The sequence below is a fragment of the Gobio gobio genome (genome assembly GCF_949357685.1).
Source record: "Gobio gobio genome assembly, chromosome: 1".
NCBI classification, from domain to species: domain Eukaryota; kingdom Metazoa; phylum Chordata; class Actinopteri; order Cypriniformes; family Gobionidae; genus Gobio; species Gobio gobio.
The window spans coordinates 12,916,978-12,941,955 of record NC_137097.1 but is presented as its reverse complement, the minus strand read 5'-3'; the positions used below and the strand labels follow the sequence as shown (position 1 = coordinate 12,941,955).

Here is a 24,978-nt window from a genome sequence, read left to right as displayed (position 1 = left end):
CCCGCGGCCGCCGTGATCTCTAATGACATTAGTAATAAAGAGGAAGATATGATTAGTTCACTTGCCTCTTGAGCTGCGGTGCTAAAGTGATCTGTCACACTACATTTAAGAGTGCCAAAACGGTATTTACTGTTTGAATTGTTTTATAAAATTGGCAAAATTTGAAAGCTGAGACTTTGTTTCATATCAAAAGTAACCTAATCTGTCTGACAGAGTTAATGTCCTCTTTGCTTTGTGATTTTTCACTACGTGAGAAAATGGATGTGTAACGTGAGAAGTGTCAAATGCATGAGAGTTGGCAGCCCTGCTTTATGAGACATGCAGCAAGTGTATACCAATTCAACGGCGACGCTTCAAAGCATTGACTGTGGTGGATGTGACGATTGACGAGGAATGTCAAAGAGGGGCAGGGGCTTGTGTGCTAGAGATGCACTGATCAGCTGTAACGTCACCCGAATCTACTTTTAAAATTAAATCACCCACCCGAACCTATGGCTTTCTGTGATTTATCAACCTGATCAAGCACCTGATTTCAATCTCTTATCCACCCAAAATTTATTGGAATGTTATTTTTTATTACTTGGCTCGCGGATTGTCCGCAGTGTTTGTGGATATAACAATGATCCACGCATCAATATCTTGCGCTCTCGCAGAAAGTACTGATCCCTGGCTTCATTGAAAGACGAGCAAGTTTTAGGACCAGCATTAAACCGATCTTTTCAACACGGTTTCCACCTTTTCTGCATTGGAAATGCACAGAGCTGTTTGAGAATGGACACAAGCCAGGAACCAGCAACAGAACCGTGTCGGTGGAGAAGGGTTATCTGAACATGTGCTGGAGGCTCATATGACTCATACTCATACGCAAAAGATATGCAAAGAATAGGCAAAGTCTGGTGTTTCCTTGTTAACACAATGCATGATGCTTTAGTCTTTAACTTTATCTACTTTCACTTTAGTTTTCCTTAAACACATTCTTTTGGCACACTATAAAGCTAAGGATTTAGTAATTTAAGAGATAATAATTCAGTGCAATATGAAGTTAAATAAAAATTGGACAAATTTTCTCAGCGTGTTTCATTCGATGTCATAATGTTTTATTGAGAAGTCCACACCCAAAAGCTGAGTCTGTATAAAGGCAGATCTAATGTCTGAACTCTCATTGGAGCTCAACTTGATAGCTGAATTGACAGCAGTGTCCTGTTCCACAGACATTATCCTGAGACATACAAGGTAACACTTCCCTCAAATTATTATGGTTCTTAACTTTTGTTCAAATTTGAAAACTTAATTGTTAATAGCAATATGTTTGTTTTTTGTAAGTGTTACTCAAGTTGTGTTAACTGTAAATGTAAGTAAATAAATAAAGAAATAAGATAAAAAGTTTAATAATGAAACAATGTTGAAGCAAAAAAAATGTTACAGTCATTCCAGGTCTCCCCTATATATCTAATACATAATCCTTCCAGGATAATTGGATAAAATAATTTTTATCTAATAAAAACATATAAACATTTTATATGTTAACGATATTCCTTTTCTGATAGAAATAGCAGCATGTTAACCATAAAAAGATTTGGGGATACAAACATTTGAGAGGCTGTGGGGAGAGGCAGGGAAAGTGAAGGTCTCACTCAGGGTGTTCGTTGTGAATATTTAGATACTTTAAATATTAAGATCATGGGTAACATTTAAAAACAACATGACCACCTGTAATGGGAAATCTACTCACCTTCAGATAAAAGTTGATATATTTCTCATATTTACAATATTTGGAGGGGAATTTTAAAAAGTTGTTTATGTTCAATTTTATTAATTTGATTTTTAAAATGTTTCATAATCTGTATGTAAATGTTTGTATCTCCAAGGATACATCACCTCTTTGGGGCTATACAAATAGAAAGTGTTCTATGGACTTTATACTTTGTGGCCTGTTTTATAAAATCAGTTCAATACTTAAAACTCTTAAATGAAACATTATATTCAATCATTTAGTCATTAATAGTCATTTAGTCATCTATATTGAATTCAGTTTTAGGTCAACAATACATGGATTTTTGTTTTGTTTATATTTCAGTAATTTTACATACAGTGTATATAATATATATATATATATATATATATATATATATATATATATATATATATATATATATATATATATATATATATATATATATACTGTATACATGTGTGTATGAAATATGCTCCTCATAAAAAAAAAAAACACATGCAAACTAGTGTGTGCTGAGTATCATATTTCATACACGATACATATATACAGTATATACAATGGCTAGCCACTTGTGTGTGTGCTGAGTATCATGTTTTATACATCAGGCTTTTACGGCTCATATATAAAAAAAACAATTGCAAATCAATGATAATTGTGAGAAGGACACATGAATGTTCCCCAAAAGCCTGTTGTCATATTTGATATTTACATGAACATGAAAAAAAAAATGCATACGTAAATATATACATTTTTTAACATTACAAATTAATTATGTATGAATATTCAAGTAAACACAAGTTACTTCAGTCCCTTAAATGTTTATCTTACATTTACTTTATAAAAATCATTAAAGATTTCTGAGCAAAAAAGACTTTATTGATTAAAAAAGTATGAACTATCAATCTGAAGGCATGAAGTAGATTGTGTACAACAGGTTTTTCAGCAAAGTTTTGGTTGTCTTGATAATTTATAGGCCCTAGAAGTTTGCATATTAAGTATGACACAGTAGGCTGATATATTCATAAATATGTATTGTTTAACAGAATTTTACAAAGAATGTTTACTTTAAGGTGCAAGAGAATAAATGTTTCTAAAATGTTGTAACACACATTGCTAAACAAGCATTCTTTTTTCTTTTTTCCCCCAATTAATTTATACCCAAAAAGGGGTGACGTATCCTGGAGGATACAAACATTAAAATAAAAAATAAGTAATGTTTTTAAAAAAAATCATGAAATTGTGTCCTAATATGATGGAAATTAATTTTCTGATGTCTCTTTATGGTATTGCCCTCAGCAATGGGATACATAAAGTTCTCTAGTATAATCTAGACCATGTGCTTGATCCTAGTGTATGTTTTTCCCCTTCAGGACCATCAATCTAACAATGGCAAGCCAAGGTATGAAAGTTTCTATTAAAAAACAACAACAATTTATTTCCTTCACTATGTGTTTGCTTTACAGCCAGTGATTGAGGAAATATAATGAGTTGAATGAATTCTCTCATAGGTACAAAAAGAAAGCGTGATCATGACTCATCTGACACAAGCAAGCCGCTGACAACAGGCAAGTGAAATCTGAATCTGCCCACCTTTAATTTAGAGACAAAGTAGATACTAATGGGTTATATCAGACTTTTTATTATTTAACAGGATGCTATTTTTTTTTGAGCCATCTGATCAATAAATGCCATGTGACTGAACAATATATATATATATATATTATAATTTCTTGCAATAGACGGCATCTCAGTATCATTCAGTCTGGACTTTGTTTTGCGTTTGCACCATTTTCCTGTCTGTGTTTGTAATCATGGTTACAGATTTGATTTGTCATTTCATTCAGCAGTGTTGCCACAAATCACTTCATCAAATCATGATCACCAAAGTGACATTTATACGTTTTTTCCAGTGAAGAAATAAAATCATCATGCCTTAAAATAGTTTGAATTTAACTCTACACCCTTGCTTCATTTAGTATATGTGGAACCATGAATATGCAAATTAGCCCCGCCTCCACTCACCACTCACTCGCACCAGCTCAGAGACCCACTCTGTGATATTACACAAAGGAAAGTGGAAATACCGGTTCAATTCATGTCTTTTACCCTACACACAGAGTAAACAGCTCATCAGTATGGGGCAAAAGGCACACAGTATTATATAGAAAATATATTTTAAAAATATAGAAACAAAATAATTTTAAAATGTAAAGATTCTGAAAGCATTGAAGAAGATCCCATAATAATTTAATATAGATTTACAGTAGTAACAAATATTATATTATATGATTAATATCTTATATTTAAATATGATGGTTTCATTATAAATAAGGTGATTATCTCTAAGGTGGACACCCAACTTAATATACAATCTGAATCTAACCATGTCATGTCAACCAATGGAAAAGTCAGCTGGCTGTTTATTATCATGTTAAATATGTTGCCTTTAACCCCAACAGCAGAGGTGTCTTTTACCCCAAATACCATACTTTTACATACTCTTCCTTTATTGAAAAATGTTGCTTTAATTACCTTGGAAAAAAATTGAAAAACATCAAGACCTTTGTCTCAAAATATATTCAATCACTTTAGTGATTGATTCTCTCCCTCACATAAATCTACAAAATGTTTAAAAACATCAAATATTAGATTAGTGCAGAATTAACTTTGCACTGCTGCCTGAGATCATTTCAAATATCAGACAAATTTCCACAGGCATCTTGAAAAGCGGATGTTTTGGAAAGTGTAGAGGCAAGTTTTTGTGCCATCTAGTGGTTTAGAGGAAAATAAAATCAAAGGAGCCTTTTACTAGTGATGGGTAGACCGAGGCTTTGTGAAGCACTGAACCAGTTGAACCTTTGAATCAATCCGACACCCGTCTCTATGACGACACCTAGTGGTCACTTGCATGTGTTGACAATGATCCATGTAAAAAAAAAAATAGTTCCCTTTTGAAGGGAACTCGCGCTGCGTCAAAATGCCGTGAAAACGCCTCTGCGTGATTGCGTCTTGAAGCCCTTGTGAAATCAGTCCAATGGACAGACAGAACGTCATAGGCGGGTGATGTCATAGACCCGGAACCTATAAAGCACCCGTGAACACAAACAGATACTAGCTTCTGTGCCTTCAGAAGCGCTCTGTGTGAATCTTGTCTGTAAAATTGGTGTCTTTAGAAAAAGTTAGGCAGATGTTTTCCACATTTGTTCTTGTAAAAGAGAAAAACATGAAAGAAAAATGAATGTGAAAGCAATTCACAGAGGTAACACGTAGATTATGTTTCCGCAATTTATTTATAAGTGGGGGAAGAAAAAAAAAGAGAAAAAGAAAAAGAGAAGCCCTTTCTCTCTGTTCCTATGTTCATGTCATGACTCTTTTTGCATTTTACATGCTAATAAGAATATTCAGCCTGTGAAAAGCTGAGTGGTTTTTAAAGGTCCCCTTCTTCACGATTCCATTGTTCAAACTTTAGTTAGTGTGTAATGTTGCTGTTAGAGCATAAATAATACCTGTAAAATTATAAAGCTCAAAGTTCAATGCCAAGCGAGATATTTTATTTAGCAGAAGTTCCCTTTCAAAGCCTACAGCGAACGGCTGGCTTGGACTACATCCTGGTACTTCCTTCTTTAATTACGTCAGTAGAGCAGTAGAACAGACTAACCTCCGCCCACAAAGAAACGCGAAAAAGGGGGTGTGGTCTTGTTGCTGTCCCACGTGGAGAAGAGGATGGTCGCGTGGAGAAAAGGAACTGTTGCGTTGAGTGTGTTTATCGCCATGTCATCGAGACGCTGTTATTTTCATCCAGGAGTCAAATCACCTTTGTTTGGCTTTCCCAGGGACGCTGTAGAGATTATTGAACGCATACATCTCTCCGTTAAGAGGCGTGACCTTTCCAACGTGCGCTAAACTGCTGTCAAATTACAACACAGGAACCGCTTTCACGTGAGCTAAGCTGCTGTCGAATCACAGCACAGGAACCGCTTGCACAATCAGAACTCGTTACGTATTTCTGAAGGAGGGACTTCATAGCACAAGGAAATCACCAGCCGTTTTTAGGACAGTGAAAACAGCGGTACACAGATAAGTAAATTGTGTGAAAAATACTGTGTTTTTTTACACGCGAAACATGAACACATGTTATATTGCACACTGTAAACACAATCAAAGCTTCAAAAAAACACGAAGAACGAGACCTTTATTGTATTTAACTTTGACAAATTGTCATATTTCTTTGTGGCTTGAGAATTTTTTTATAGCTATGGAAAAAAATAAAAAAAATAAAAAAATAAAAAAATAATATATATAATATATATATATATATATATATATATATATATATATATATATATATATATATATATATATATATATATATATATATATATATATATATATATATATATATATTTCTAAATGTCCATGACCACTATTCTATGACCACCTCATTATACGGTGCCCGTCTCCCTTCGGTGCCCTCAGGGGGACCGTTCTGCCAACCCCGCCACCTTATGTGTTTCTGGGCGCAGTGAGCACATATCTCAGGGTCCACCCGGAAACGTAGTGGCCCTGGGATGCACACCCCCTCCGAGGAGGGTCCTAGAGCAGTCAGGCCAGTGTTCCCTGCCGGTTCGCCGCTTCAGGGCACTGTGCTTGCTGCTCCTGGTACACCAGAGGCCAGTCTCGAGAGACTGGTATCTTTAATATTTCTGCGGATATCAATGTCATGACTCTGAGGATCCCCTCCGTAGGAAGGCGGTGTCCACCTCATTATACGGTGCCCGTCTCCCTTAGGTGCCCTCAGGGGGACCATTCTGCCAACTCCGCCCCCTCGTGTGTTTTGGGGCACAGTGGTCCCTGGCGAGCACATATCTCGCGGTCCACCTGGAAACATAGTGGTCCTGAGATGTGCGGGGAGGGTCCAAGAGCAGTCAGGCTAGTTGTTCCCTGCCAGTTCGCCACTTCAGGGCACTGCGCTTGCTGTTCGCAGTATACCAGAGGTCAGTCTTGAGGGACTGCTACCAATAAAGATTTGTTGGTGAAAAAAAAAGAAGGCAGAAGCAGGCTCTGGTTTGGCACAAGAAGTAGAGACTCGCATGATATGGGAGTTGGTAGCGATGTGGGCTCATTTATCACCTGTATGCATTGCATCGATTCTCTCAGCAAAGCTTGGACGACCACTTTCTGTCAAACAGTTTCAGAATCTGTTTTTATGGCAGCTGCGTCCAACGGGGATACCTTTATGGCCTGCTGAGCATGAGACCATGACAGTGGTGGCTCATAATCAAGGGGTTTTCCCTGAGGGGATACCTGCTCCGCATGATTGAAGTCACGCGGCGATGCCTTCGTGCTTTAGTTATGTGGAAAGATCCTTGGTTTATGTCCCAAAGGCCGGTGTTGGGGACTCATGTTCGTTGTGTTGCGCTAACGACAGAGTTTTCCTTTGCGGGCTGAGGGAGCGATCATGAGTGATCGCTCAACTCAGGGTCCGTGGCAGAATAGGAAAAGCTGTTTATATGTCATTTTGACACCAATACATATGAATTAATGGCATTTTGAAAGTCTCTAGGTTTTTAAATAAATGCAGATATAATTGTAATTAAAAAATTATTATAATTATAGATTTTCAAATATTGCACCTGTCAATACAGAACGAAATATTCTGTAGCCTATTTTGCCATCAATACTGCAGACTTGGTCTTTGCTGTATCAGTAGGCTATATATTTATGTTTAACATGAAGTATAGGCCTTCCCTGTACATCACCCAGCAGCAGCAGCGCCGCGTCAGACACGCTTCTGGTGTGCAAAGAGATAGAAAACGTCACGCAGCTGACTCGCAACAGAAACACCACACTCACGCCACGCTTGCAGTGTGTAGCTGGCCTAAGACCTATAGTGCTGCAGGCCTATGTCCTACTCGGCGTCAGACCAAGAGAAAAGAATCTGCTTTGCCAATATAGGGCTCAGGATGCTCATATCCACAGTAAAGGAGCCCTGTGGAGGAAGCCGAACAGTCGTTTGTCTGCGTCTAAACTTTACTGTCATGGGGGTTTCCTGTAAGATGTGTGTATGCGGCAGGCTGGTCCTCGCAGCATATATTTGTCAGGTTCTGTGAACTGGATGTTGGCCCCACTCCTGGGGTGCAGGTGCTATCGTAGTAGTGTGCGCTATGGTTTCACACATACGGTCACTTGCTCTTATGGCGTTGTGGGTATTGCGTTCTCACAGCGTTTCGACGCAGCGCGAGTTCCCTTGAAAGGGAACGTCTCAGGTTACATATGTAACCATGGTTCCCTGAGAGGGAACAAGACGCTGCGTCGTCCTGCCATACTCCCTGCGTGCCCGTGAGCGACTTACTTCAGGCTTTTTCAGAAGCTAGTATCTGATTGTGTTCACAGGTGCTTTATAGTTTCCGGGTCTATGACATCACACTCCTATGACTTTCCGTCTGTCCATTGGACTGATTCCACAAGTGCTTCAAGACGCAATCACGCAGAGGCCTTCTCACAGCATTTCGTTCCCTCTCAGGGACAATCCATGTTTGTCATCTCAGAGACAGACAGAAGCCTTCTAAACATTAGCATCCTAAGAAACGCTTTGAAAATCATAGAATGTCAGTGGAAAAAGATAATATGCATCATAATATGCATCATATACATAATTCACCTGCTAATTTGCTACCTGTTTCAGACTGTTTAATTAAAGAAGTTTAAAATCAGAATCTCCATCTTAGTGTGTTTGGATTCAGAGTGGTGACACCGGGGAAAACATAAGTCTATTTCAAAGATTGTCCACTCTACAATAATACAATTAAATATCTGGGATTTATATGTTGATTGTCTGCTTTCGAATGGCTGTCAACTGAGAAAGATATAAGGTTTATAAACTGGTGTAGTCATGGCACCTATCAGCAGGGGCTAACTGGATTATGTTGATCTGTTACATACTGGTTGTCTGAACTGAACTGGTTGTGTGAAGTTTTATAAATAAAATGAGAAAAGAATCAAAATAAAATGTATATAATGTATTTATTTTAAAATCATCCCAATTGTGATTTCCTTCTTTATTGCACACAGTTATGGAGATCATGGAGAATGTAAAGAATAACATGAATAGAGTCACTGATCTGAACTCAGATGAAGCTTCCATGAATCGAGACATAATTTCAAAGATAAGTCAAATGGATAAAGTCAGCAGGAAGAAGGCAACCATTGGGATTTTTGGAAAATCAGGAGAAGGGAAGACCACCCTATTGAATGCAGTCTTGGGTAAAAAGGATCTACTGCCATCTGGTTGCTTTGGTGCCTGCACAGCTGTTGTTACTCAGGTGGAAGCCAATCTGGAGGACTCCAACTACATAGCAGAGATTGAACTCTTCTCTAAAGAGGTTTCATTGTTTATCTTACCACGCCTTTAGAGAGAATTCTTTATAAACATAAAAAAAGGAAATTAACACTCACTTATTTTCTATATTGTACCTCTGCAGGAGTGGGGAAAAGAGCTTGAAGATCTTTTCAGAGTTTTGTCAGATGAAAGTGAGGACAATGATGAATTATTTAACATTGCTGTAGAAAAGATCACTGCGCTGTATGGAGCTGGTGCAGACAAGAAAACTTTAGAAGAGCTCAAGAAAGATCACAAATATTCTGAGGCTATCAGTAAGAAAATCTCAAAAAGTGATGTAAGTTTTTTGAGAGTAAATATGTTTTAACACCAAAGGTTTCAATATTACAATATAAGAGTACAATATAAAATGTATAATAATGTATTCTGAATAGTGCTGTCAAACGATTAAAATATTTAATCGCGATTAATCGCATTAATGTCATAGTTAACTCACAATTAATCACAATTAATCGCACATTTTTATTTATTCTAAATGTCCCTTGATTTCTTTTTGTCCCATTATTTTTTCTTATTTTATTGCTCTTCTCAACATAGAAAAGTGGATCGGCTTGCTTTGTTCAAATGTTTGTTTTATTGAAAACAACATTGGCATACTTTAGTGTTCGATTTCACACCAACATTCTCACTTGGAGCAAATAATCGCTCACACAATGTAACACTGCCCATCAATAAAAGGGTGAAACAAATACTTTGTTGCACAAACAGCCCCTTCAACAGCCCTTTCTAAGGGATCAAAACAGGGTGATACAAAATAAAATTACAAAGTGCACATGCAAGGTAAACTAGGACTCCGCCTATAGTGCAGTTAAACCAGGGGTCGCCAACTAGCGGACTCCGGTCCGAATCCGGACCGCGAAGCCTTTTGACGTAATGAAACAGTTAACGTTGCAATGCTAAGTTACTACGTTCAGACCCAGACGCGCGGTCAAGCATGCAGTGAAGAAGAGAATGATGGTGCGTTCACACCGGACGCGAATGACGCGACATGCACGCCGCTTAATCCGCGCCGCAGAATGTCTATTTGCGTCTTTGCATTGACTTAAATCACTCGCGCAAAACGCTTCATTCGCGTCTGGTGTCAGAGCAGAAAGCAGCGCTCAAGACAAGCACTTTTAGTTGAAGACCCCTGAGTTAAACCATGGCTTAATACGTTTCTCATTTCGGCGTCTCACGCTTGCCATCCACGTCTAATCTTTTAATGGCCCAAACGAGTGCGGGCAGCCGCAGCGTGCCTGATGTTTTGTTTCCGGTCTAGCTACATCCGGAGTGGTGTTGTAGTTTTTCTAACGTTACTAGTTGTTGGAACAGCATGTGAAAAAACTACAAAGTTTGTTAGACCAAAAAGAACATTAATCTCGCGATAAAAAAATTGACGCCGTTAAAATAGGTTTGCGTTAACGTCGTTAATAACGCGTTTAACTGACAGCACTAATTCTGAAGTTTTGTTGGGCAGTGAAGTAACAAATTCTCAACAGGTCTTTGAATTCTCCAATGATGTTGCAAGCTACATACAACACAGTGTGTCCAGTCCTGGTGGCTGGTACTGGCCGCTTGTGAAGAGTGTGACGATCAAGATCCCAGGTTGTCTTGAACCCCTGAAACATGTTGCGTTTGTTGATATTCCTGGAACTGGAGACTGCAATAAAATAAGAGATGACAAGTGGAAATCTGTAAATATATTACTGCACTTCTCAAATCATTATAGAAACACAATCTATTATGCTACTACAACCATATCATCTAAATCACTATTTCCAATCTTGTAGAAACTGAGAGAGTGCTCTTTTGTTTGGATTGTAAGTGATATCAGTCGAGCAATCACTGACAGAGAACCCTGGGGGATTTTAAAGCACTATACTAAAGAATTGGGACCAGGAGGAAAATGCGAACACATTAACTTCATCTGTACAAAGACTGATGAGATCGATCCAAAAGCCTATATGAGGTATTTAGTTAAAATGACACATATGAAGTGAAGGGGAAGAATCTTATTATAAGACTGATGTTAGTAACACACAATACCTCTTAATACAGCATGTGTTTTAATTCTGTACGGTGCAAAGATCACAATTTCAAAAATAATAATTTGTGACTTATTTCCTTTGAACGTTTCTTTTTAGATCTGCAAGGTTTACTACAGACCAACTCACAAGAGAACAGGTTTGAAACATTTAGAAATGCTATAGCATACATTGTTCTCTGAGTAAAATGGCTGGTCAGTGAGATCGTTAATATCATTGTAACTGCAATTTAATGAATTTACTGAGAGGAATATCTGCTATACATTATAGTGCATAAATCAACCACTAAATCAGATTTCACAATACGTTTGTATTAAACAACTTATTGCTCATATGTTGGTGTTTTTAATCATTCTTCAGGATCAGGAAAAATTTTGCATACTTCAAAGAAATAAACATGCCAAGATGAGTGTCAAAGAAAAGTTTGAAAATTCTAATATTAAGGTTTTTGTATTTCCTAATTCTATTTATTGTTATCAGTATTTTGAATGATTTCTACTCACATGTGTTGGTTTCTTTAATATTTTACCATTCTTTTTTTATCTTTTTCTTTTAGAAAATATTCAGCACTGACAATGATTTTCAAGTTTTTACTGTAAGTTCCAGAGCATTCTTTGAGCCTAAATTAAATCTGGAACCTGGGGAAACAGGTATCCCTATTACCACATTATTTATGACAAGAATACATTTTTGATTAATCTAAAGTTAAATACTTTATGAACCAGCTCTGATCACATTAATCCAAATCTTGCCCTTGTGTTTTGGAAATGGTATGTGCCTGTAGAAATCCCAAAGCTGCAGGATGATCTGAGGATTCTTAACGAGAACATTACCAGAGAACTTTCCAGAGACTATGTCAATGAAGCAAAGGGAGTTTTGTCCTTGATCCAAAGTGTCCAGCCGGCTACAGATAGGGAAATGGTATGAGTAAGAATAGCGTTTATTTTACATGCATGTTTACAGAATGCTGCCAATATACATTATTCTGTAATTCACTGCTGTTATGGATGTTTTAGGTTAAAATGAAAGAGAAAGTCTGCATGGAATTTGAGGAGAACCTAATGAAGGCTCTGAATGATTTGGACAGTCGTTTGGACACAATTTATAATGTTCTGGAACAGTGTCTCTCAGAGGGAGTGGAAAAATCTGTCAAATTATGTGTTGCTTCAACAAAAGCAATGATATTAACTGTGAGTGTGAATCAAGTGTTGTGAATAATCAGTCACAATTTTCTTGCCTTTTTAACACTGGTATTATTTTTTTGTGCTGTCACTCAGAATAAACGCAGTGTACTTCATCAAACCCTTGGAGCTTTGTGCAGGAATGGTGGGTGCTTTTTCTCAAGAAGTAGGAAGGAACTCCTAGACCTAAACAAGGCATTGGCTGAAAACCTGCATGAATGTGTTGAAGAAGATTTCAAACAGATTCTTCCGTAAGAGCCGATTCATAATTCCATTTTTAGTCCCCCTTTCTTCAGTTTAGAATAAATAATCTACAATGCTTAGTGATTTAGGATGTTTAAGGTGTCAGCATGATCAGTTATAGATAAGTGCATATGATTAAGATGAGGCTGTTGACACTACATTTACAGTTAACATTAAATTGTAGCATGATTAATGATTGTAAACATGGACCAACTGCAGATTGCATTAGAGCAGTAAACCAGTAAATGACTGTTGCCCTGGAAAAAACTGGGTTTAGTGGCAATGCCAGATTCATTTGAGGCCAAATGTTTTGTTAAGTAAACATCCATGTTTTTTTTTCCTATGATGTCTGGGCAGGAACAAATATATGATTGGGCTTGTACTGGATTTCCCTCTAGCGATGGGTCACATTCACTCAGAAATGAGAAAACAGAAATGAGTTGTTTCACCTCCCGAACGCCCATTGTGTCTTCTGGTTCAAGTCTTTTGTTCATTTTTCACATGACAGCTACTTAGGTTCTGAAAACAGAAATTAGTTAATATTACCAATATTACTTAGGGTTGATGAGAGAGAAATTTACATTCAAAAAGCAAGATACCTTAAATGGGGGGTAACACACACAGTTTCAGCCAATCTCATGTTAAACTTGAGTACCTACAGAGTAGTATTGCATCCTTCATGTCTCAAAAAAGTATTTAGTTTTATTAGATTTATAAAAGATAGATAACGCTGTACCGACTCTTTCCGAAAAAAGCTGTGCCATGCGTGGAGCTAAAGTGTCACGCGTGCGCGCACACAAAAACATGTCATCGCATCATATATTCTCTCAGGGCCGGCCCTGACCAATTTTCTGCCCTAGACAAGATTTTACCTGGTGCCCCTTGTATCAAGGATTAGCACACATTTGTAACGCATTGATTTATTTATTTTTATATTGTTGTTTTAAAAATTGGACTCCGTAATAGGTCTGTAAATGGACCCTGTAATTGGTCTGTAATAAAGAATTGATTGATTAATTAACACAGCCCATTCTACCCCGTCATTGTGTTCATGATTTATATACAGTATATATATATATATATATATATTTCTGAGTGAATGTGACCCATCGCTAGAGGGAAATCCAGTACAAGCCCAATCATATATTTGTTCCTGCCCAGACATCATAGGGAAAAAAAACATGGATGTTTACTTAACAAAACATTTGGCCTCAAATGAATCTGGCATTGCCACTAAACCCAGTTTTTTCCAGGGCAACAGTCATTTACTGGTTTACTGCTCTAATGCAATCTGCAGTTGGTCCATGTTTACAATCATTAATCATGCTACAATTTAATGTTAACTGTAAATGTAGTGTCAACAGCCTCATCTTAATATACAGCCTCATATTCTGTATATGTATATATATATATACATATACAGAAAATCTGAAAATTTTATATATTACTTAAGACCAATACAAAGAAAGGATTTTTAGAAATCTTGGCCAACTGAAAAGTATGAACATGAAAAGTATGAGCATGTCCAGCACTCAATACTTAGTTCGGGCTCCTTTTGCCTGAATTACTGCAGCAATGCGGCGTGGCATGGAGTCGATCAGTCTGTGGCCCTGCTCAGGTGTTATAAGAGCCCAGGTTGCTCTGATAGTGGCCTTCAGCTCTTCTGCATTGTTGGGTCTGGCATATCGCATCTTCCTCTTCACAGTACCCCATAGATTTTCTATGGAGTTAAGGTCAGGCGAGTTTGCTGGCCAATTAAGAACGGATACCATGGTCCTTAAACCAGGTACTGGTTGCTTTGGCACTGTGTGCAGAAGCCAAGTCCTGTTGGAAAAGGAAATCTGCATCTCCATAAAGTTGGTCAGCAGTAGGAAGCATGAAGTGCTCTAAAACTTCCTGGTATACGGCTGCGTTGACCTTGGACCTCAGAAAACACAGTGGACAAACACCAGCAGATGACATGGCACCCCAAACCATCACTGACTGTGGAAACTTTACACTGGACCTCAAGCAACGTGGATTGTGTGCCTCTCCTCTCTGCCTCCAGACTCTGGGACCCTGATTTCCAAAGCAAATGCAAAATTTACTTTCATCAGAGATCATCACTTTGGACCACTTTTTTTCCTTTCTGTCTTTAGCACAGGCGAGACACTTCTGATGCCGTCTGTTGTTCAAGAGTGGCTTGACACAAGGAATGCGACCGCTGAAACCCATGTCTTGCATATGTCTTTGCGTAGTGGTTCTTGAAGCACTGACTCCAGCTCCAGTCCACTCTTTGTGAATCTCCCCCACATTTTTAAATGGGTTTTGTTTCACAATCCTCTCCAGGGTGTAGTTATCCCTATTGCTTGTACACTTTTTTCTCATACATCTTTTCCTTCCCTTCGCCTCTCTATTAATGTGCTTGGACACAGAGCTCTGTGAACAGCCAGCCTCTATTGCAATGACCTTTTGTGTCTGGCCCTCCTTGTGCAAGGTGTCAATGGTCGTCTTTTAGACAACTGTCAAATCAGCAGTCTTCCCCCATGATTGTGTAGCTTACAGAACAAGACTGAGAGACCTTTAAAGGCCTTTGCAGGTGTTTTGAGTTCATTAGCTGATTAGAGTGTGGCGTGTGAATATATATATATATATATATATATATATATATATATATATATATATATATATATATATATATATATATATATATATATATATATATATATATATATATATATATATATAAGGCTGATGATGGTTAAACTATACAAAAATTGCATCAATGCCACATTACAGCCTAACCACAAATAGCAAGATAATTGCATAGCATTCATGCACAAACTATTCATTTAAAAAATGTTGCTAAAATAAACCCGTATATAAATATAATTAATAATTTCTGTAAATTAATAATGCGATATATCCCCAGAAGACTGCACAACTGTAGCCTGACGTTGTCATACTCAATTCTAGTCAGAATATGAGTCTGATGCTGCTCCATTGGGCTGTGATTATGGGGCGTGTTTCAACCCAACCAGGAAAGACCTCAATTGGATATATACCCACAACCAATCAGAGCAACGGTGTGACGCATAACGTTAGTTTTCAACAGAACTCAACTGCATGCACGCTGGAAGAAGTAGAATAAGATGATGAAACGATCTTTGCCGGTGTTGTAAAAAAGAAACAGATCAAAACAGGGCCAAAACATTAAAGATAATTAGCAATATATTAGTGCCCAATATAAGAGATCGGAAGAAGCAATGTAAATAACAGGCATTCACACACGGAGTACTTACCAATACCATCATCATTTCTGAGAGAAATAGTGAAGGTGAATGCATATTAGGCCAAATTGAACCAAAGCGCTCTTTGGTGACGTGAATGCTTAGGTTACTGTTTATCATCTGTATCATCATATAAAGCCCGCCCTGACAATTTCATTGGTCCTGTTTGGGCATAGTTTCTCCACAACGGATCAATTCCAGACCGAATTTCCCAAACTCAAATGTTGTGGACAGGGCTAAATTAAATCCAGGCATTTAATGCATCCAGGCTAGCACAACTGCAAAGTAAAAACATTATTAATAAAGTGATATTACATGTGTTTAAATACTGACATGATTTTAGTTAGTATTTTACAAATATGCTAATTAGATTAACTGTTCATTCATTACATCACTTTACCTCTTTCTTTATCTCTTATCTTCCCTGCATCAGAGGGCTTCGGTCTTTTTGACACTGTGTCATGTGAATTCACCTATCCATCACAATCAGGCAACTTTCACTGTGTCTACACCTGGCGCGAGTGGCCAGGGCCGCTTCTACGGGGGTACTTGAGTGTGTTAAGCACCCTCAAACTAAAGCAATCCTGTCTACATTAGATGCGGCGAGAGGCGACACGACTGATGCCGCGGACCGGAATTTTTTTTTTTTTTACTTTATTTGGTAATATTTCAAATTATTATTAATAAAATAGTATTAGTAATAAAATTAAGGGGGGGGGGGGGGGGGGGGGGGGAAGCACTCATTTTGGCGCCCCTAGCATTTGCCTATTCTGCAGGCCGGCCCTGTACTCTATTCGTTCTGGATAAATCACAAAATAAAATTAACACAAACGTGTCCCTGCCTTTGGTTTTCATGAGGAAAAATACTATACGATGGTGGATTCGAACCCACAACTGAAGATCAGATACGCTCGCAGGACAAACGCTCTACCACTTGCACAAACTCATAATTGACTTCTCCAATAAATGGCTTGACTTGACTTATGATTAGTTAAGAACGATATTCAAAGATCCATGTCAGTAAAATAATCCAAAATTACATCACTCTTTCCTTTGTTATTTCACAGGGGTTACAACAACATTTTGTAAACTGTTTTTAAATGAAACTCTATTTTGTTTTCTCTTGGCTTCAGTGTGAGTGGACAAACAGAGAAATCAGTGCAGGAACACATTGATGAGTTCAGTATCATCCAGAGTGACTCTGCTTATTTCAGATCTTCCATGTTAAGTCACGTTCTGAAATTCATCAAAACAGAGGTTAGTTCAGTCTGTGTTTGTAATCTGGGCCTTTTCCTCTGTGCTTGTCTTTACTTTCTTTGAAAAATATTGCTGAAAAATAAGCAGGATCCTTGAGATTTATATTTATATATAACTTCAGCCTCTTGATGTTTCAAAAATTTTCTGACTAATATGTGGCTTTTTTCCACTTTTTGAAAGGAAACTAAACTGAAGACGTCGCTCAAAAAAAAAGTTGTTGATAGAAAGACGGACATCTACTCATCAATCCAAACAACTATTGAGAATGAAATGGCGTCTTGCTATAAACGTAAGATAACATTTAGGTTTCAAACAAGCTCAAACATGCATTTCAGTCTGGGACTAGACTTAAGCCTTGTCTGTGAAACTTGGCATTAGAGTGTTAGTAATTCACAAACTATTTATTTCAATTTTATATAAAAACAATTATTCTAAACGCTGGCTCTTTTTATGAAAAGTTAAAAGAAGGAATTAAAATAATCACTATAAGAAACATAAAACCATGTATAAAATATAACTAAAAAAATAAAAAAATAAATATGATCAGTACAGTAACTTAGGTCAAGATCTGTTGTCATAATAATTAAAGGGATAGTTCACCCAAAAGTGAAAATTAGCCCATGATTTACAAACCCTCAAGCCATCCTAGGTGTATATGACATTCTTCTTTCAGACGAATAAAATCAGAGTGATATTAAAAATGTTCTGGCTCTTCCCACCTTTATAATGGCAGTGAATTGTTGTTTTTGAAGTCCATAAAAGTGCATCTATCCATCATAAAACTGCTCCACATGGCTCTGGGGGGTAAATAAAGGCCTTCTGAAGCGAAGCGATGCGTTTGTGTAAAAAAACATATCCATATTTAAAACTTTATAGACTAAAATAAATAACTGGCTTTCTGGCGGTCAGCGGTACGCAAATCAACTTACGGCAAAAGATTTAGGTTTAGTTCAAATGAAAATTAGCCCTGACGTGATGTACTGGAGCATCTCTAGCTTTGACGCCTCTAGCTGGATAGTTGCTGGACAAGATGGCGCCTGTGATTCAGTCGGCATGCCGTCGGTCTTTGTTTGTTTTCTATGTTGTAATCCTGCTCTTTGCATTTCGGGTGCAGAGGGCCAGCTCTCTCCGAGTGTATGAGCATGACTTTCTTTTAAGTCTTCGGAAGTCGGCGGTGGATGTTTGCGGAGGCTATACGGGTGGTAAATGGTCTTGTAATCCTCTATTATCTGAACGCGCATCGGTCTGCCTATGCGGATTGTCGGAGCTCTGTCGCAACAGAAGGAAACGGAGGAGGAGACGAGGCAAGCGCGCTGGTGTGGCTGTGACACGGAGACTGGAGCGTGCGATTGCACGTGCTTCAGCGGCTCGTCTGAACTTATCTTCGAGCTCAGCGGCTGACTTCATCGACCCATCTCGCTGGGGTTTATCTTCGTGCTATCGGGATGTAAGGTACTCTTACCTGGTTGTGGTTTCTCCGCGTCGCTGGGTGTGGTCAACGGGGATCGAAGACTCGCAGCGGCGTTTCGGGAAAAGAGGGGTTAACCCTGTGAATCTTCGCTCCCTGGAATATGTGCCAATCTTACATAAACGAAGTGAGCCGGCCACAGGTTCAATTACTAAGATAGCCCTTTTGAACACACGATCTATAAATAACAAAACATTTTTAATTAATGATTTTATCACTTCACGCGGTTTGGATTTTTTCTTATTGACTGAAACCTGGCTTAATGACTGTAATCGTGGCTCTCTCGTTGAAGCTTCACCTAGAGACTATAACGCTTTCAACTCTCCAAGGACTGGGGGGCGGGGAGGGGGGATTGCAACAATTTTTAAGAATTCTTTTAAATGTAGGCTGGTAACAGTTGACAAGTATGTTAGTTTTGAAGTACAAGTGTTTAAAGTCGCCCTGGTAAAACCCGTTATGTTTGCATTAATATATAGACCTCCCAGCTTTAACAGGGAGTTTATAAGGGAGTTTTCGGAGTTCTTATCCTTTATGACTACTTGTGGTGACAGCCTTGTTATATTGGGCGATTTTAATATTCATATTTGTTGCCCTGAGAAGCCCTTAGTTCAGGATTTCCTGTCACTGTTGGATTCCTTCAACCTGACGCAGTCGGTGGCTGGTGCAACACATAAACAGGGGCACACTCTTGATTTGGTATTGTCCTGGGGTGTCCCGGTGGGTGATCTGTCTATAGAGAATCTGGGATTATCAGATCACTTTGTTATTTCGTTTAATGTCACTATCGCTAGGCGGCTAGCGGGGCCAGGAGTAGTTGGTCGTCGTGCCCGGGCCATAAATGCTGCTTCTGTTTCTAAGTTTTCAGAGCAGTACAATACTCACATGCTAGCAAACAAGCTAATTTCTCCAAATCAGAGTGTAGAAGAGCGTGTCGTAGATTTTAATACGGGGTGCAACCATATATTGGATTGTATCGCCCCCTGGAGACAGGTAAAATCAAAAAATATATCCCAGCCATGGCTTACTGATGAGAGTCGTTTGTTGAGGCAAAAATGGAGGCAGGCAGAGAGGAAATGGTTGAAAGACAGACTGCAGGTCTCGTTCGAGATTTTAAGAGAGCGTATGTTGTCTTATCAGCAGTTTGTAAAAGCGGCTAAGGCGAAACATTTTTCGGATTTAATCTCAAAAAACCAGCATAGCCCAAAAATTTTATTCCGTGTGATTAATTCTGTTATGAGTCCTGCCAGTCACAATGTTTTTGAGCATACAGGGAGAGCCTGTGAAAAGTTTGTGCAGTTTTTTATGGACAAAATCACAGCTATCAGAGCCGGCATCTCTAATTCTGTCAGTGTTCAAAGCAGCCTGGAACTACCATTCAATTCGGGCGCTGGGGGTCAGTTGACCATATTTGAGCCGGTCTCTTCATCTGAGTTGCTGGATATCATCCGACATCTGAAGCCAGCTTTCTGCACGTTGGACATTCTACCGCCCCGACTGTTAATTCAGGTGTGGGACGTGGTGGGGCCCACTATTACAGTTTTAGTAAATCAGAGTCTTACGGAGGGGCAAGTGCCATCTTATTTCAAGCACGCTCTTGTAGTTCCGCTTTTAAAGAAAACGAGTTTAGACCCCTCTGTATTAAACAACTACAGACCAATTTCTAAGGTACCTTTTTTATCCAAAATGCTAGAGAAGGTGGTACTTAAGCAACTCTCTTTATTTTTAAATAAAAATAATATCTTTGATACTTTTCAGTCAGGTTTTAGATCGCAACATAGTACAGAAACCGCCCTTCTTAGGGTGTCGAACGACTTGCTTTTATCTGTAGACTCAGGGAATTGCACAGCGCTAGTTCTGCTGGACCTTAGTGCAGCCTTCGATACAGTGGACCACAGGGTTCTCCTGGAACGATTGAGTAAGTGGGTGGGTATTGGGGGATCGGTGTTAGCCTGGTTCGACTCCTATTTACAGGGGAGAACCTGTGCGGTGGAAATAGGGACTTCTATCTCTTCCGCTCACCCCGTTGTGTGTGGGGTTCCTCAAGGCTCATGCCTCGGCCCCGTCCTGTTCTCATTATATATGCTCCCACTGGGTTTAATCTGTCAGAGACATGGAGTAGCTTACCACTGTTATGCTGATGACACCCAGTTGTATTTTCCTTTGAACTCTGAGGGCAATTCTAATGGGTCTGCTCTCTTCAAATGCCTGGATGAGATAAAGCAGTGGATGGCAGACAGTTTCCTTCAGCTCAATGAGTCTAAATTCGAAGTGGTGGTGTTCGGCCCACCGAAGCTAGCTAAACAGCTCTCTGAGGATCTGGGCATCCTAGCTTCGAATGTTAAGACTCAAGTCAGAAACCTTGGAGTGATCTTCGACGCCGAATTAAAATTTGATAAACAGATTAATGCGGTGGTGAAGGGTAGCTTTTTTCAGCTCAGAGGTATTGCCAGATTGAAAGGCTTCCTGTCCTCCAAAGACATGGAAACTGTTATCCATGCTTTTATCTCATCCAGATTAGATTACTGCAATTCTTTGTACATGGGGGTGTCTAAAAAGTCCATGGCACGTCTGCAGCTAGTGCAGAATGCAGCGGCCAGATTGCTGACTGGAACCAGAAAACATTTAAGTATCTCTCCAGTACTGGCGTCTTTGCACTGGCTCCCTGTGGAGTACAGGGTCCAATACAAGGTCCTTTTAACGGTTTTTAAAGGCTTACATGGACAAGCCCCTGTTTACATCTCAGAGTTATTACAGCATCATTATACCCCCAGAACACTAAGATCATCGCAAAGCTTATTGTTAAAGGCTCCGAAATCTCGCCTGAAAACAAAGGGAGATCGAGCCTTCTCGGTGGCGGCACCGAGGCTTTGGAATGGTCTCCCGGTTTACATCAAGTCCTGTGACTCCATCGATGGTTTTAAGTCTATGTTAAAGACACATTTATTTTCAGTTGCTTTCAACTGTCTTTAGTTTTATGTGGTTGAATGATTTGTGTCTATGGATGTCTGTTTTTACTACTGTACTGTGGAATCTGTAAAGCACTTTGGTCAACTTGTGTTGTTTTAAATGTGCTGTATAAATAAATTTTTGATTGATTGATTGATTGATTGATAGTGCCAGATAGTAATGGGCAACAAACTCAAGCCCCTCTTCTCTTATATTGAAACTCTCCGCCATTTCTCTTTAAAAATTCTAATTTTAGACTCTAATTCATGACCAGTGTTTTGTTTTGCTCTGTCCTCTGCACTTCTGCGTTCCTCAATATGACTTGAGGGTGAGTAAATCTAATTTACTCACAATTAGATCATTTAGATAATTTATTTTACTTTATTTTAATTTTAAATAAAGCTAATTTTCATTTTTGGGTGAACTAAAACTTTAAGCATTTAAATACCTGCTGATTTAAAGGATGTGAGCTCAACTCAAGTGGCGCTATATACAGAAGCTGTCACTGTATGGGATGCCAAGTGTAACCCAACTAATTGTGTGAACTCAATCAATTAGGTGCCAAAAAATGCACTTGATGGCAAAAAAATAAAAACCAGTTGAGTTTTCTGATAATTTAGCCAGACCAGCTTTTACTCTACTTGCCATCATTTTCCCTTGTTTTATTGTAAACACATTTCTTTGTTCTGATGTGTTTCCATGAGAAAGATAATGAATGAATACTTAATGTTGCATATTTCAGAAGCTGCAGCAATAACAGGAGAAGGATCCATGAAGGCAATGCAAGAACTGTTAATCTCCACCGTCAATGAGAAAAAACAAGACATGTTCAACAAGGCAAAAAATGAAGCGCTTAAAAAGTTCAATGACTTAAAGGTATTAATTTCACAATCATTAAGGCAAACGTATTCATTTGTACAATGACTAAACTGAAACTTCTCTTGTTCTTTGTGAAGCTCTACATAAAGAATGATCTTGAATCAGGACTAAAGATGTCAATAAAACTCGCACTGTCCCAAAGCAGCACAATCGCATTGATGGGTAAGTGTGAATGCCATATTACACCAAAGAAATACGTAAATAAATATAGACTATTTATGCCCAGTGACGGTGTCATCTCAATCATCACAAGCGCTCAGAAATGTGCATGTAAAATTATCAACATCCTGTATTATGGCTTTTCTAGATGTCTCCAGAGAGTCTGAACAGCTGGAGAGCCTGTCGGTGCAATGAAAAGCCCAAGAGAAATTGTATATGGTATACGTGTTGGTATATTTTTCTGTTTGTTTGGTGGAAGTTTTATTTTAAATGGTCAGCTTTTATTAGATTTCTCTGAAATTTGGGTTTATTGTAGGTGACAATGTATGATACACAAATTAGACTGTATTTATTTATCACAGCTGTTTTACAGCAAGAAACGGAAACATTTAAAAGCTTAATATAGCTGTCCCATTTTCAATATTCTTTATTGTAATACATTTAGATATAAACAGACATTTCTAAAACATATTCTTTTGTATTCATATCTGTTCTTTCTTTACAATGTTATGTGAATAATATAGTTTTATTCTTATCTCATCTTTTTTCTTTGAAAGTACTTTTAGCATAAAAGTAAATGCATATAATATATTTTAAAGTCCAAAGAGCACACAGACACAAAAAAAGGTTCTATATGGCACTAAAAGTGGTTCTTGGCTCGTAATCTTTTTAAGTGCTGTATAGCACCAATTTTGGTGCTTCAATGGTTCTTCAGCGGTTCTTTTGCTGAGGTGCTTTATAGCACCACGGACTAAGGTGCTATAAAGCACCGCTACCATATACAGCACATAATAAGATATGGTTATATATGGCACCAAAAGTGGTTCCCCTATGATTACGACAAAGAACCACTTTTAGTGCCATATAGAACCTTTTTTTTTTTTGAGTGTTTGTCAGTAGATAGTTAAAAGCAACAGAAAAATAAACAATTATTGACCAAATACTTCTAAAGTAAATAAAAAAAACATGAACATGAGACAAGCACTCAGACAGAGAGCTAAAACCCAGTTCAGCTGCTCTATCAAAGATGTTCACAAGTGACTATGAGGTCCAGAAGGGACAAAAAAAGATTAATAATAACAACTCAAAAAAATATTTCACCCCAAAAGTTAAAACTTATGTATTTCAATGACATGACAATTTTCCATCCAATTTAATCACATAAATCCAACGTATAAGTTAACATTTTATTTAAGCTTCACCATCAGGTTCAGTTGACGTGAATTAATTAAATAACTGTTAAGTGAACTGATGAACTGTAATTTAAGATTGTGTATTAAATAAACTGTACTTGTTTCAAATAAACTGTTGTTACTTGCTTTATATAACTATCTTACATTTCCTTAATTCCATTTAATAAACAGTCAAAAACATGTTAAATTTTCAAACATTTATTGGTACAATTGCTCCGAGTCTAAAGGAACATCCAGTCTCACGTAAAACAAAAAATGCAAGAAGGACATAATACAGGACTTTACAAATTAAGTTTTGTATGTTTTTTAATTGTTTACTTTCAGTCTCATGCCTGGACCATCCGTGGTTATGACTCTTGTTACACTTTTTAGTCTTAAACCTGTGTCCCAAGTAACAGGGAACCAAAATTCAACATCAAACTTTTTTTTTTTACATTTTCAAGGTAACATTGTGATATTACTGCATATTACAGTAATCAATTTGTGCTTTCTCCTAATCTGAAAATTTGAACACAAATGTAATTGGTTCTTCCTAAATATTTGTTAGAACAAATAGACAAATTCTCCTGACTGTTTTTCTCTTACCATATAATCATACAGTGGATAAACATCAGTTAAGCTGGGCATACACTGTGCGATTTCTATCCGATTTCGAACCGAATTCTGACACGTGCAACTCTTTTTTTGAGTGTTTGTGCAGTGTACAGAGGGAAACGAGAGACGACAAACCTCTCCCGATCGGCAAGAAAACGAAAAGATGGAGATTTGACACAAAATGTTTTCGTTTTTAAATTATGAAGGCGAGTCAGTAGATATCACGTTTGCACATCGCGTGATATCTACTGACTCGCCTTCATGATTTAAAATGACATCTATAGGCTATTGCAACGTGACATTTTGTGTCAAATGATGGACAACGGTTCACATTTCCCATGATAATAAAATGAAGTAATTATTCAATAATAGTAAATAAATAAATAAATTGTGAAAGTAAAACAAGTAAATTAATGATATAGGAGCTAAATGAATAAAAGAGGCACTGATAGGCTACATGGTGGTTTGAAAGACTTAGATTATCCATTTTACAACACAAACTGGAGGCATGTAACAGTTTAATAAATTGCTTCTATTTGATAACTGCCTACAGAACTTAAAGGTCCCGTTTTTCGTGTTTTTTTTTTAAGCTTTGATTGTGTGCAATATAACATGTGTTCATGTTTCGCAT

General features: G+C 37.9%; 1 protein-coding gene across 1 annotated transcript; it reads left to right on the top strand.

Moving 5' to 3' along the window:
- Nucleotides 1-1,167: 1,167 nt before the first annotated feature.
- On the top strand, nucleotides 1,168-23,858 carry LOC307128459 (nuclear GTPase SLIP-GC-like). The gene is made up of 18 exons (XM_079820343.1): nucleotides 1,168-1,233; nucleotides 3,106-3,134; nucleotides 3,244-3,300; nucleotides 8,807-9,117; nucleotides 9,217-9,411; nucleotides 10,613-10,807; nucleotides 10,904-11,082; nucleotides 11,258-11,297; nucleotides 11,519-11,602; nucleotides 11,715-11,808; nucleotides 11,943-12,079; nucleotides 12,175-12,348; nucleotides 12,436-12,590; nucleotides 16,985-17,108; nucleotides 17,289-17,397; nucleotides 22,265-22,398; nucleotides 22,479-22,563; nucleotides 22,709-23,858. The coding sequence occupies exons 2-18, from the start codon at nucleotides 3,122-3,124 to the stop codon at nucleotides 22,753-22,755; spliced, it is 2,133 nt and encodes a 710-aa protein (XP_079676469.1). The 5' UTR covers nucleotides 1,168-1,233; nucleotides 3,106-3,121; the 3' UTR covers nucleotides 22,756-23,858.
- The last annotated feature ends 1,120 nt before the right edge of the window (nucleotides 23,859-24,978 follow it).

What these genes read in the sequence shown, in the direction of transcription:
- LOC307128459 (XM_079820343.1), top strand. An exon ending in TCTGGAACCTGGGGAAACAG is followed by an intron (nt 11,809 to 11,942) that starts GTATCCCTATTA and finishes ATGTGCCTGTAG; the next exon opens with AAATCCCAAAGCTGCAGGAT. An exon ending in AAAAGTTCAATGACTTAAAG is followed by an intron (nt 22,399 to 22,478) that starts GTATTAATTTCA and finishes TTCTTTGTGAAG; the next exon opens with CTCTACATAAAGAATGATCT.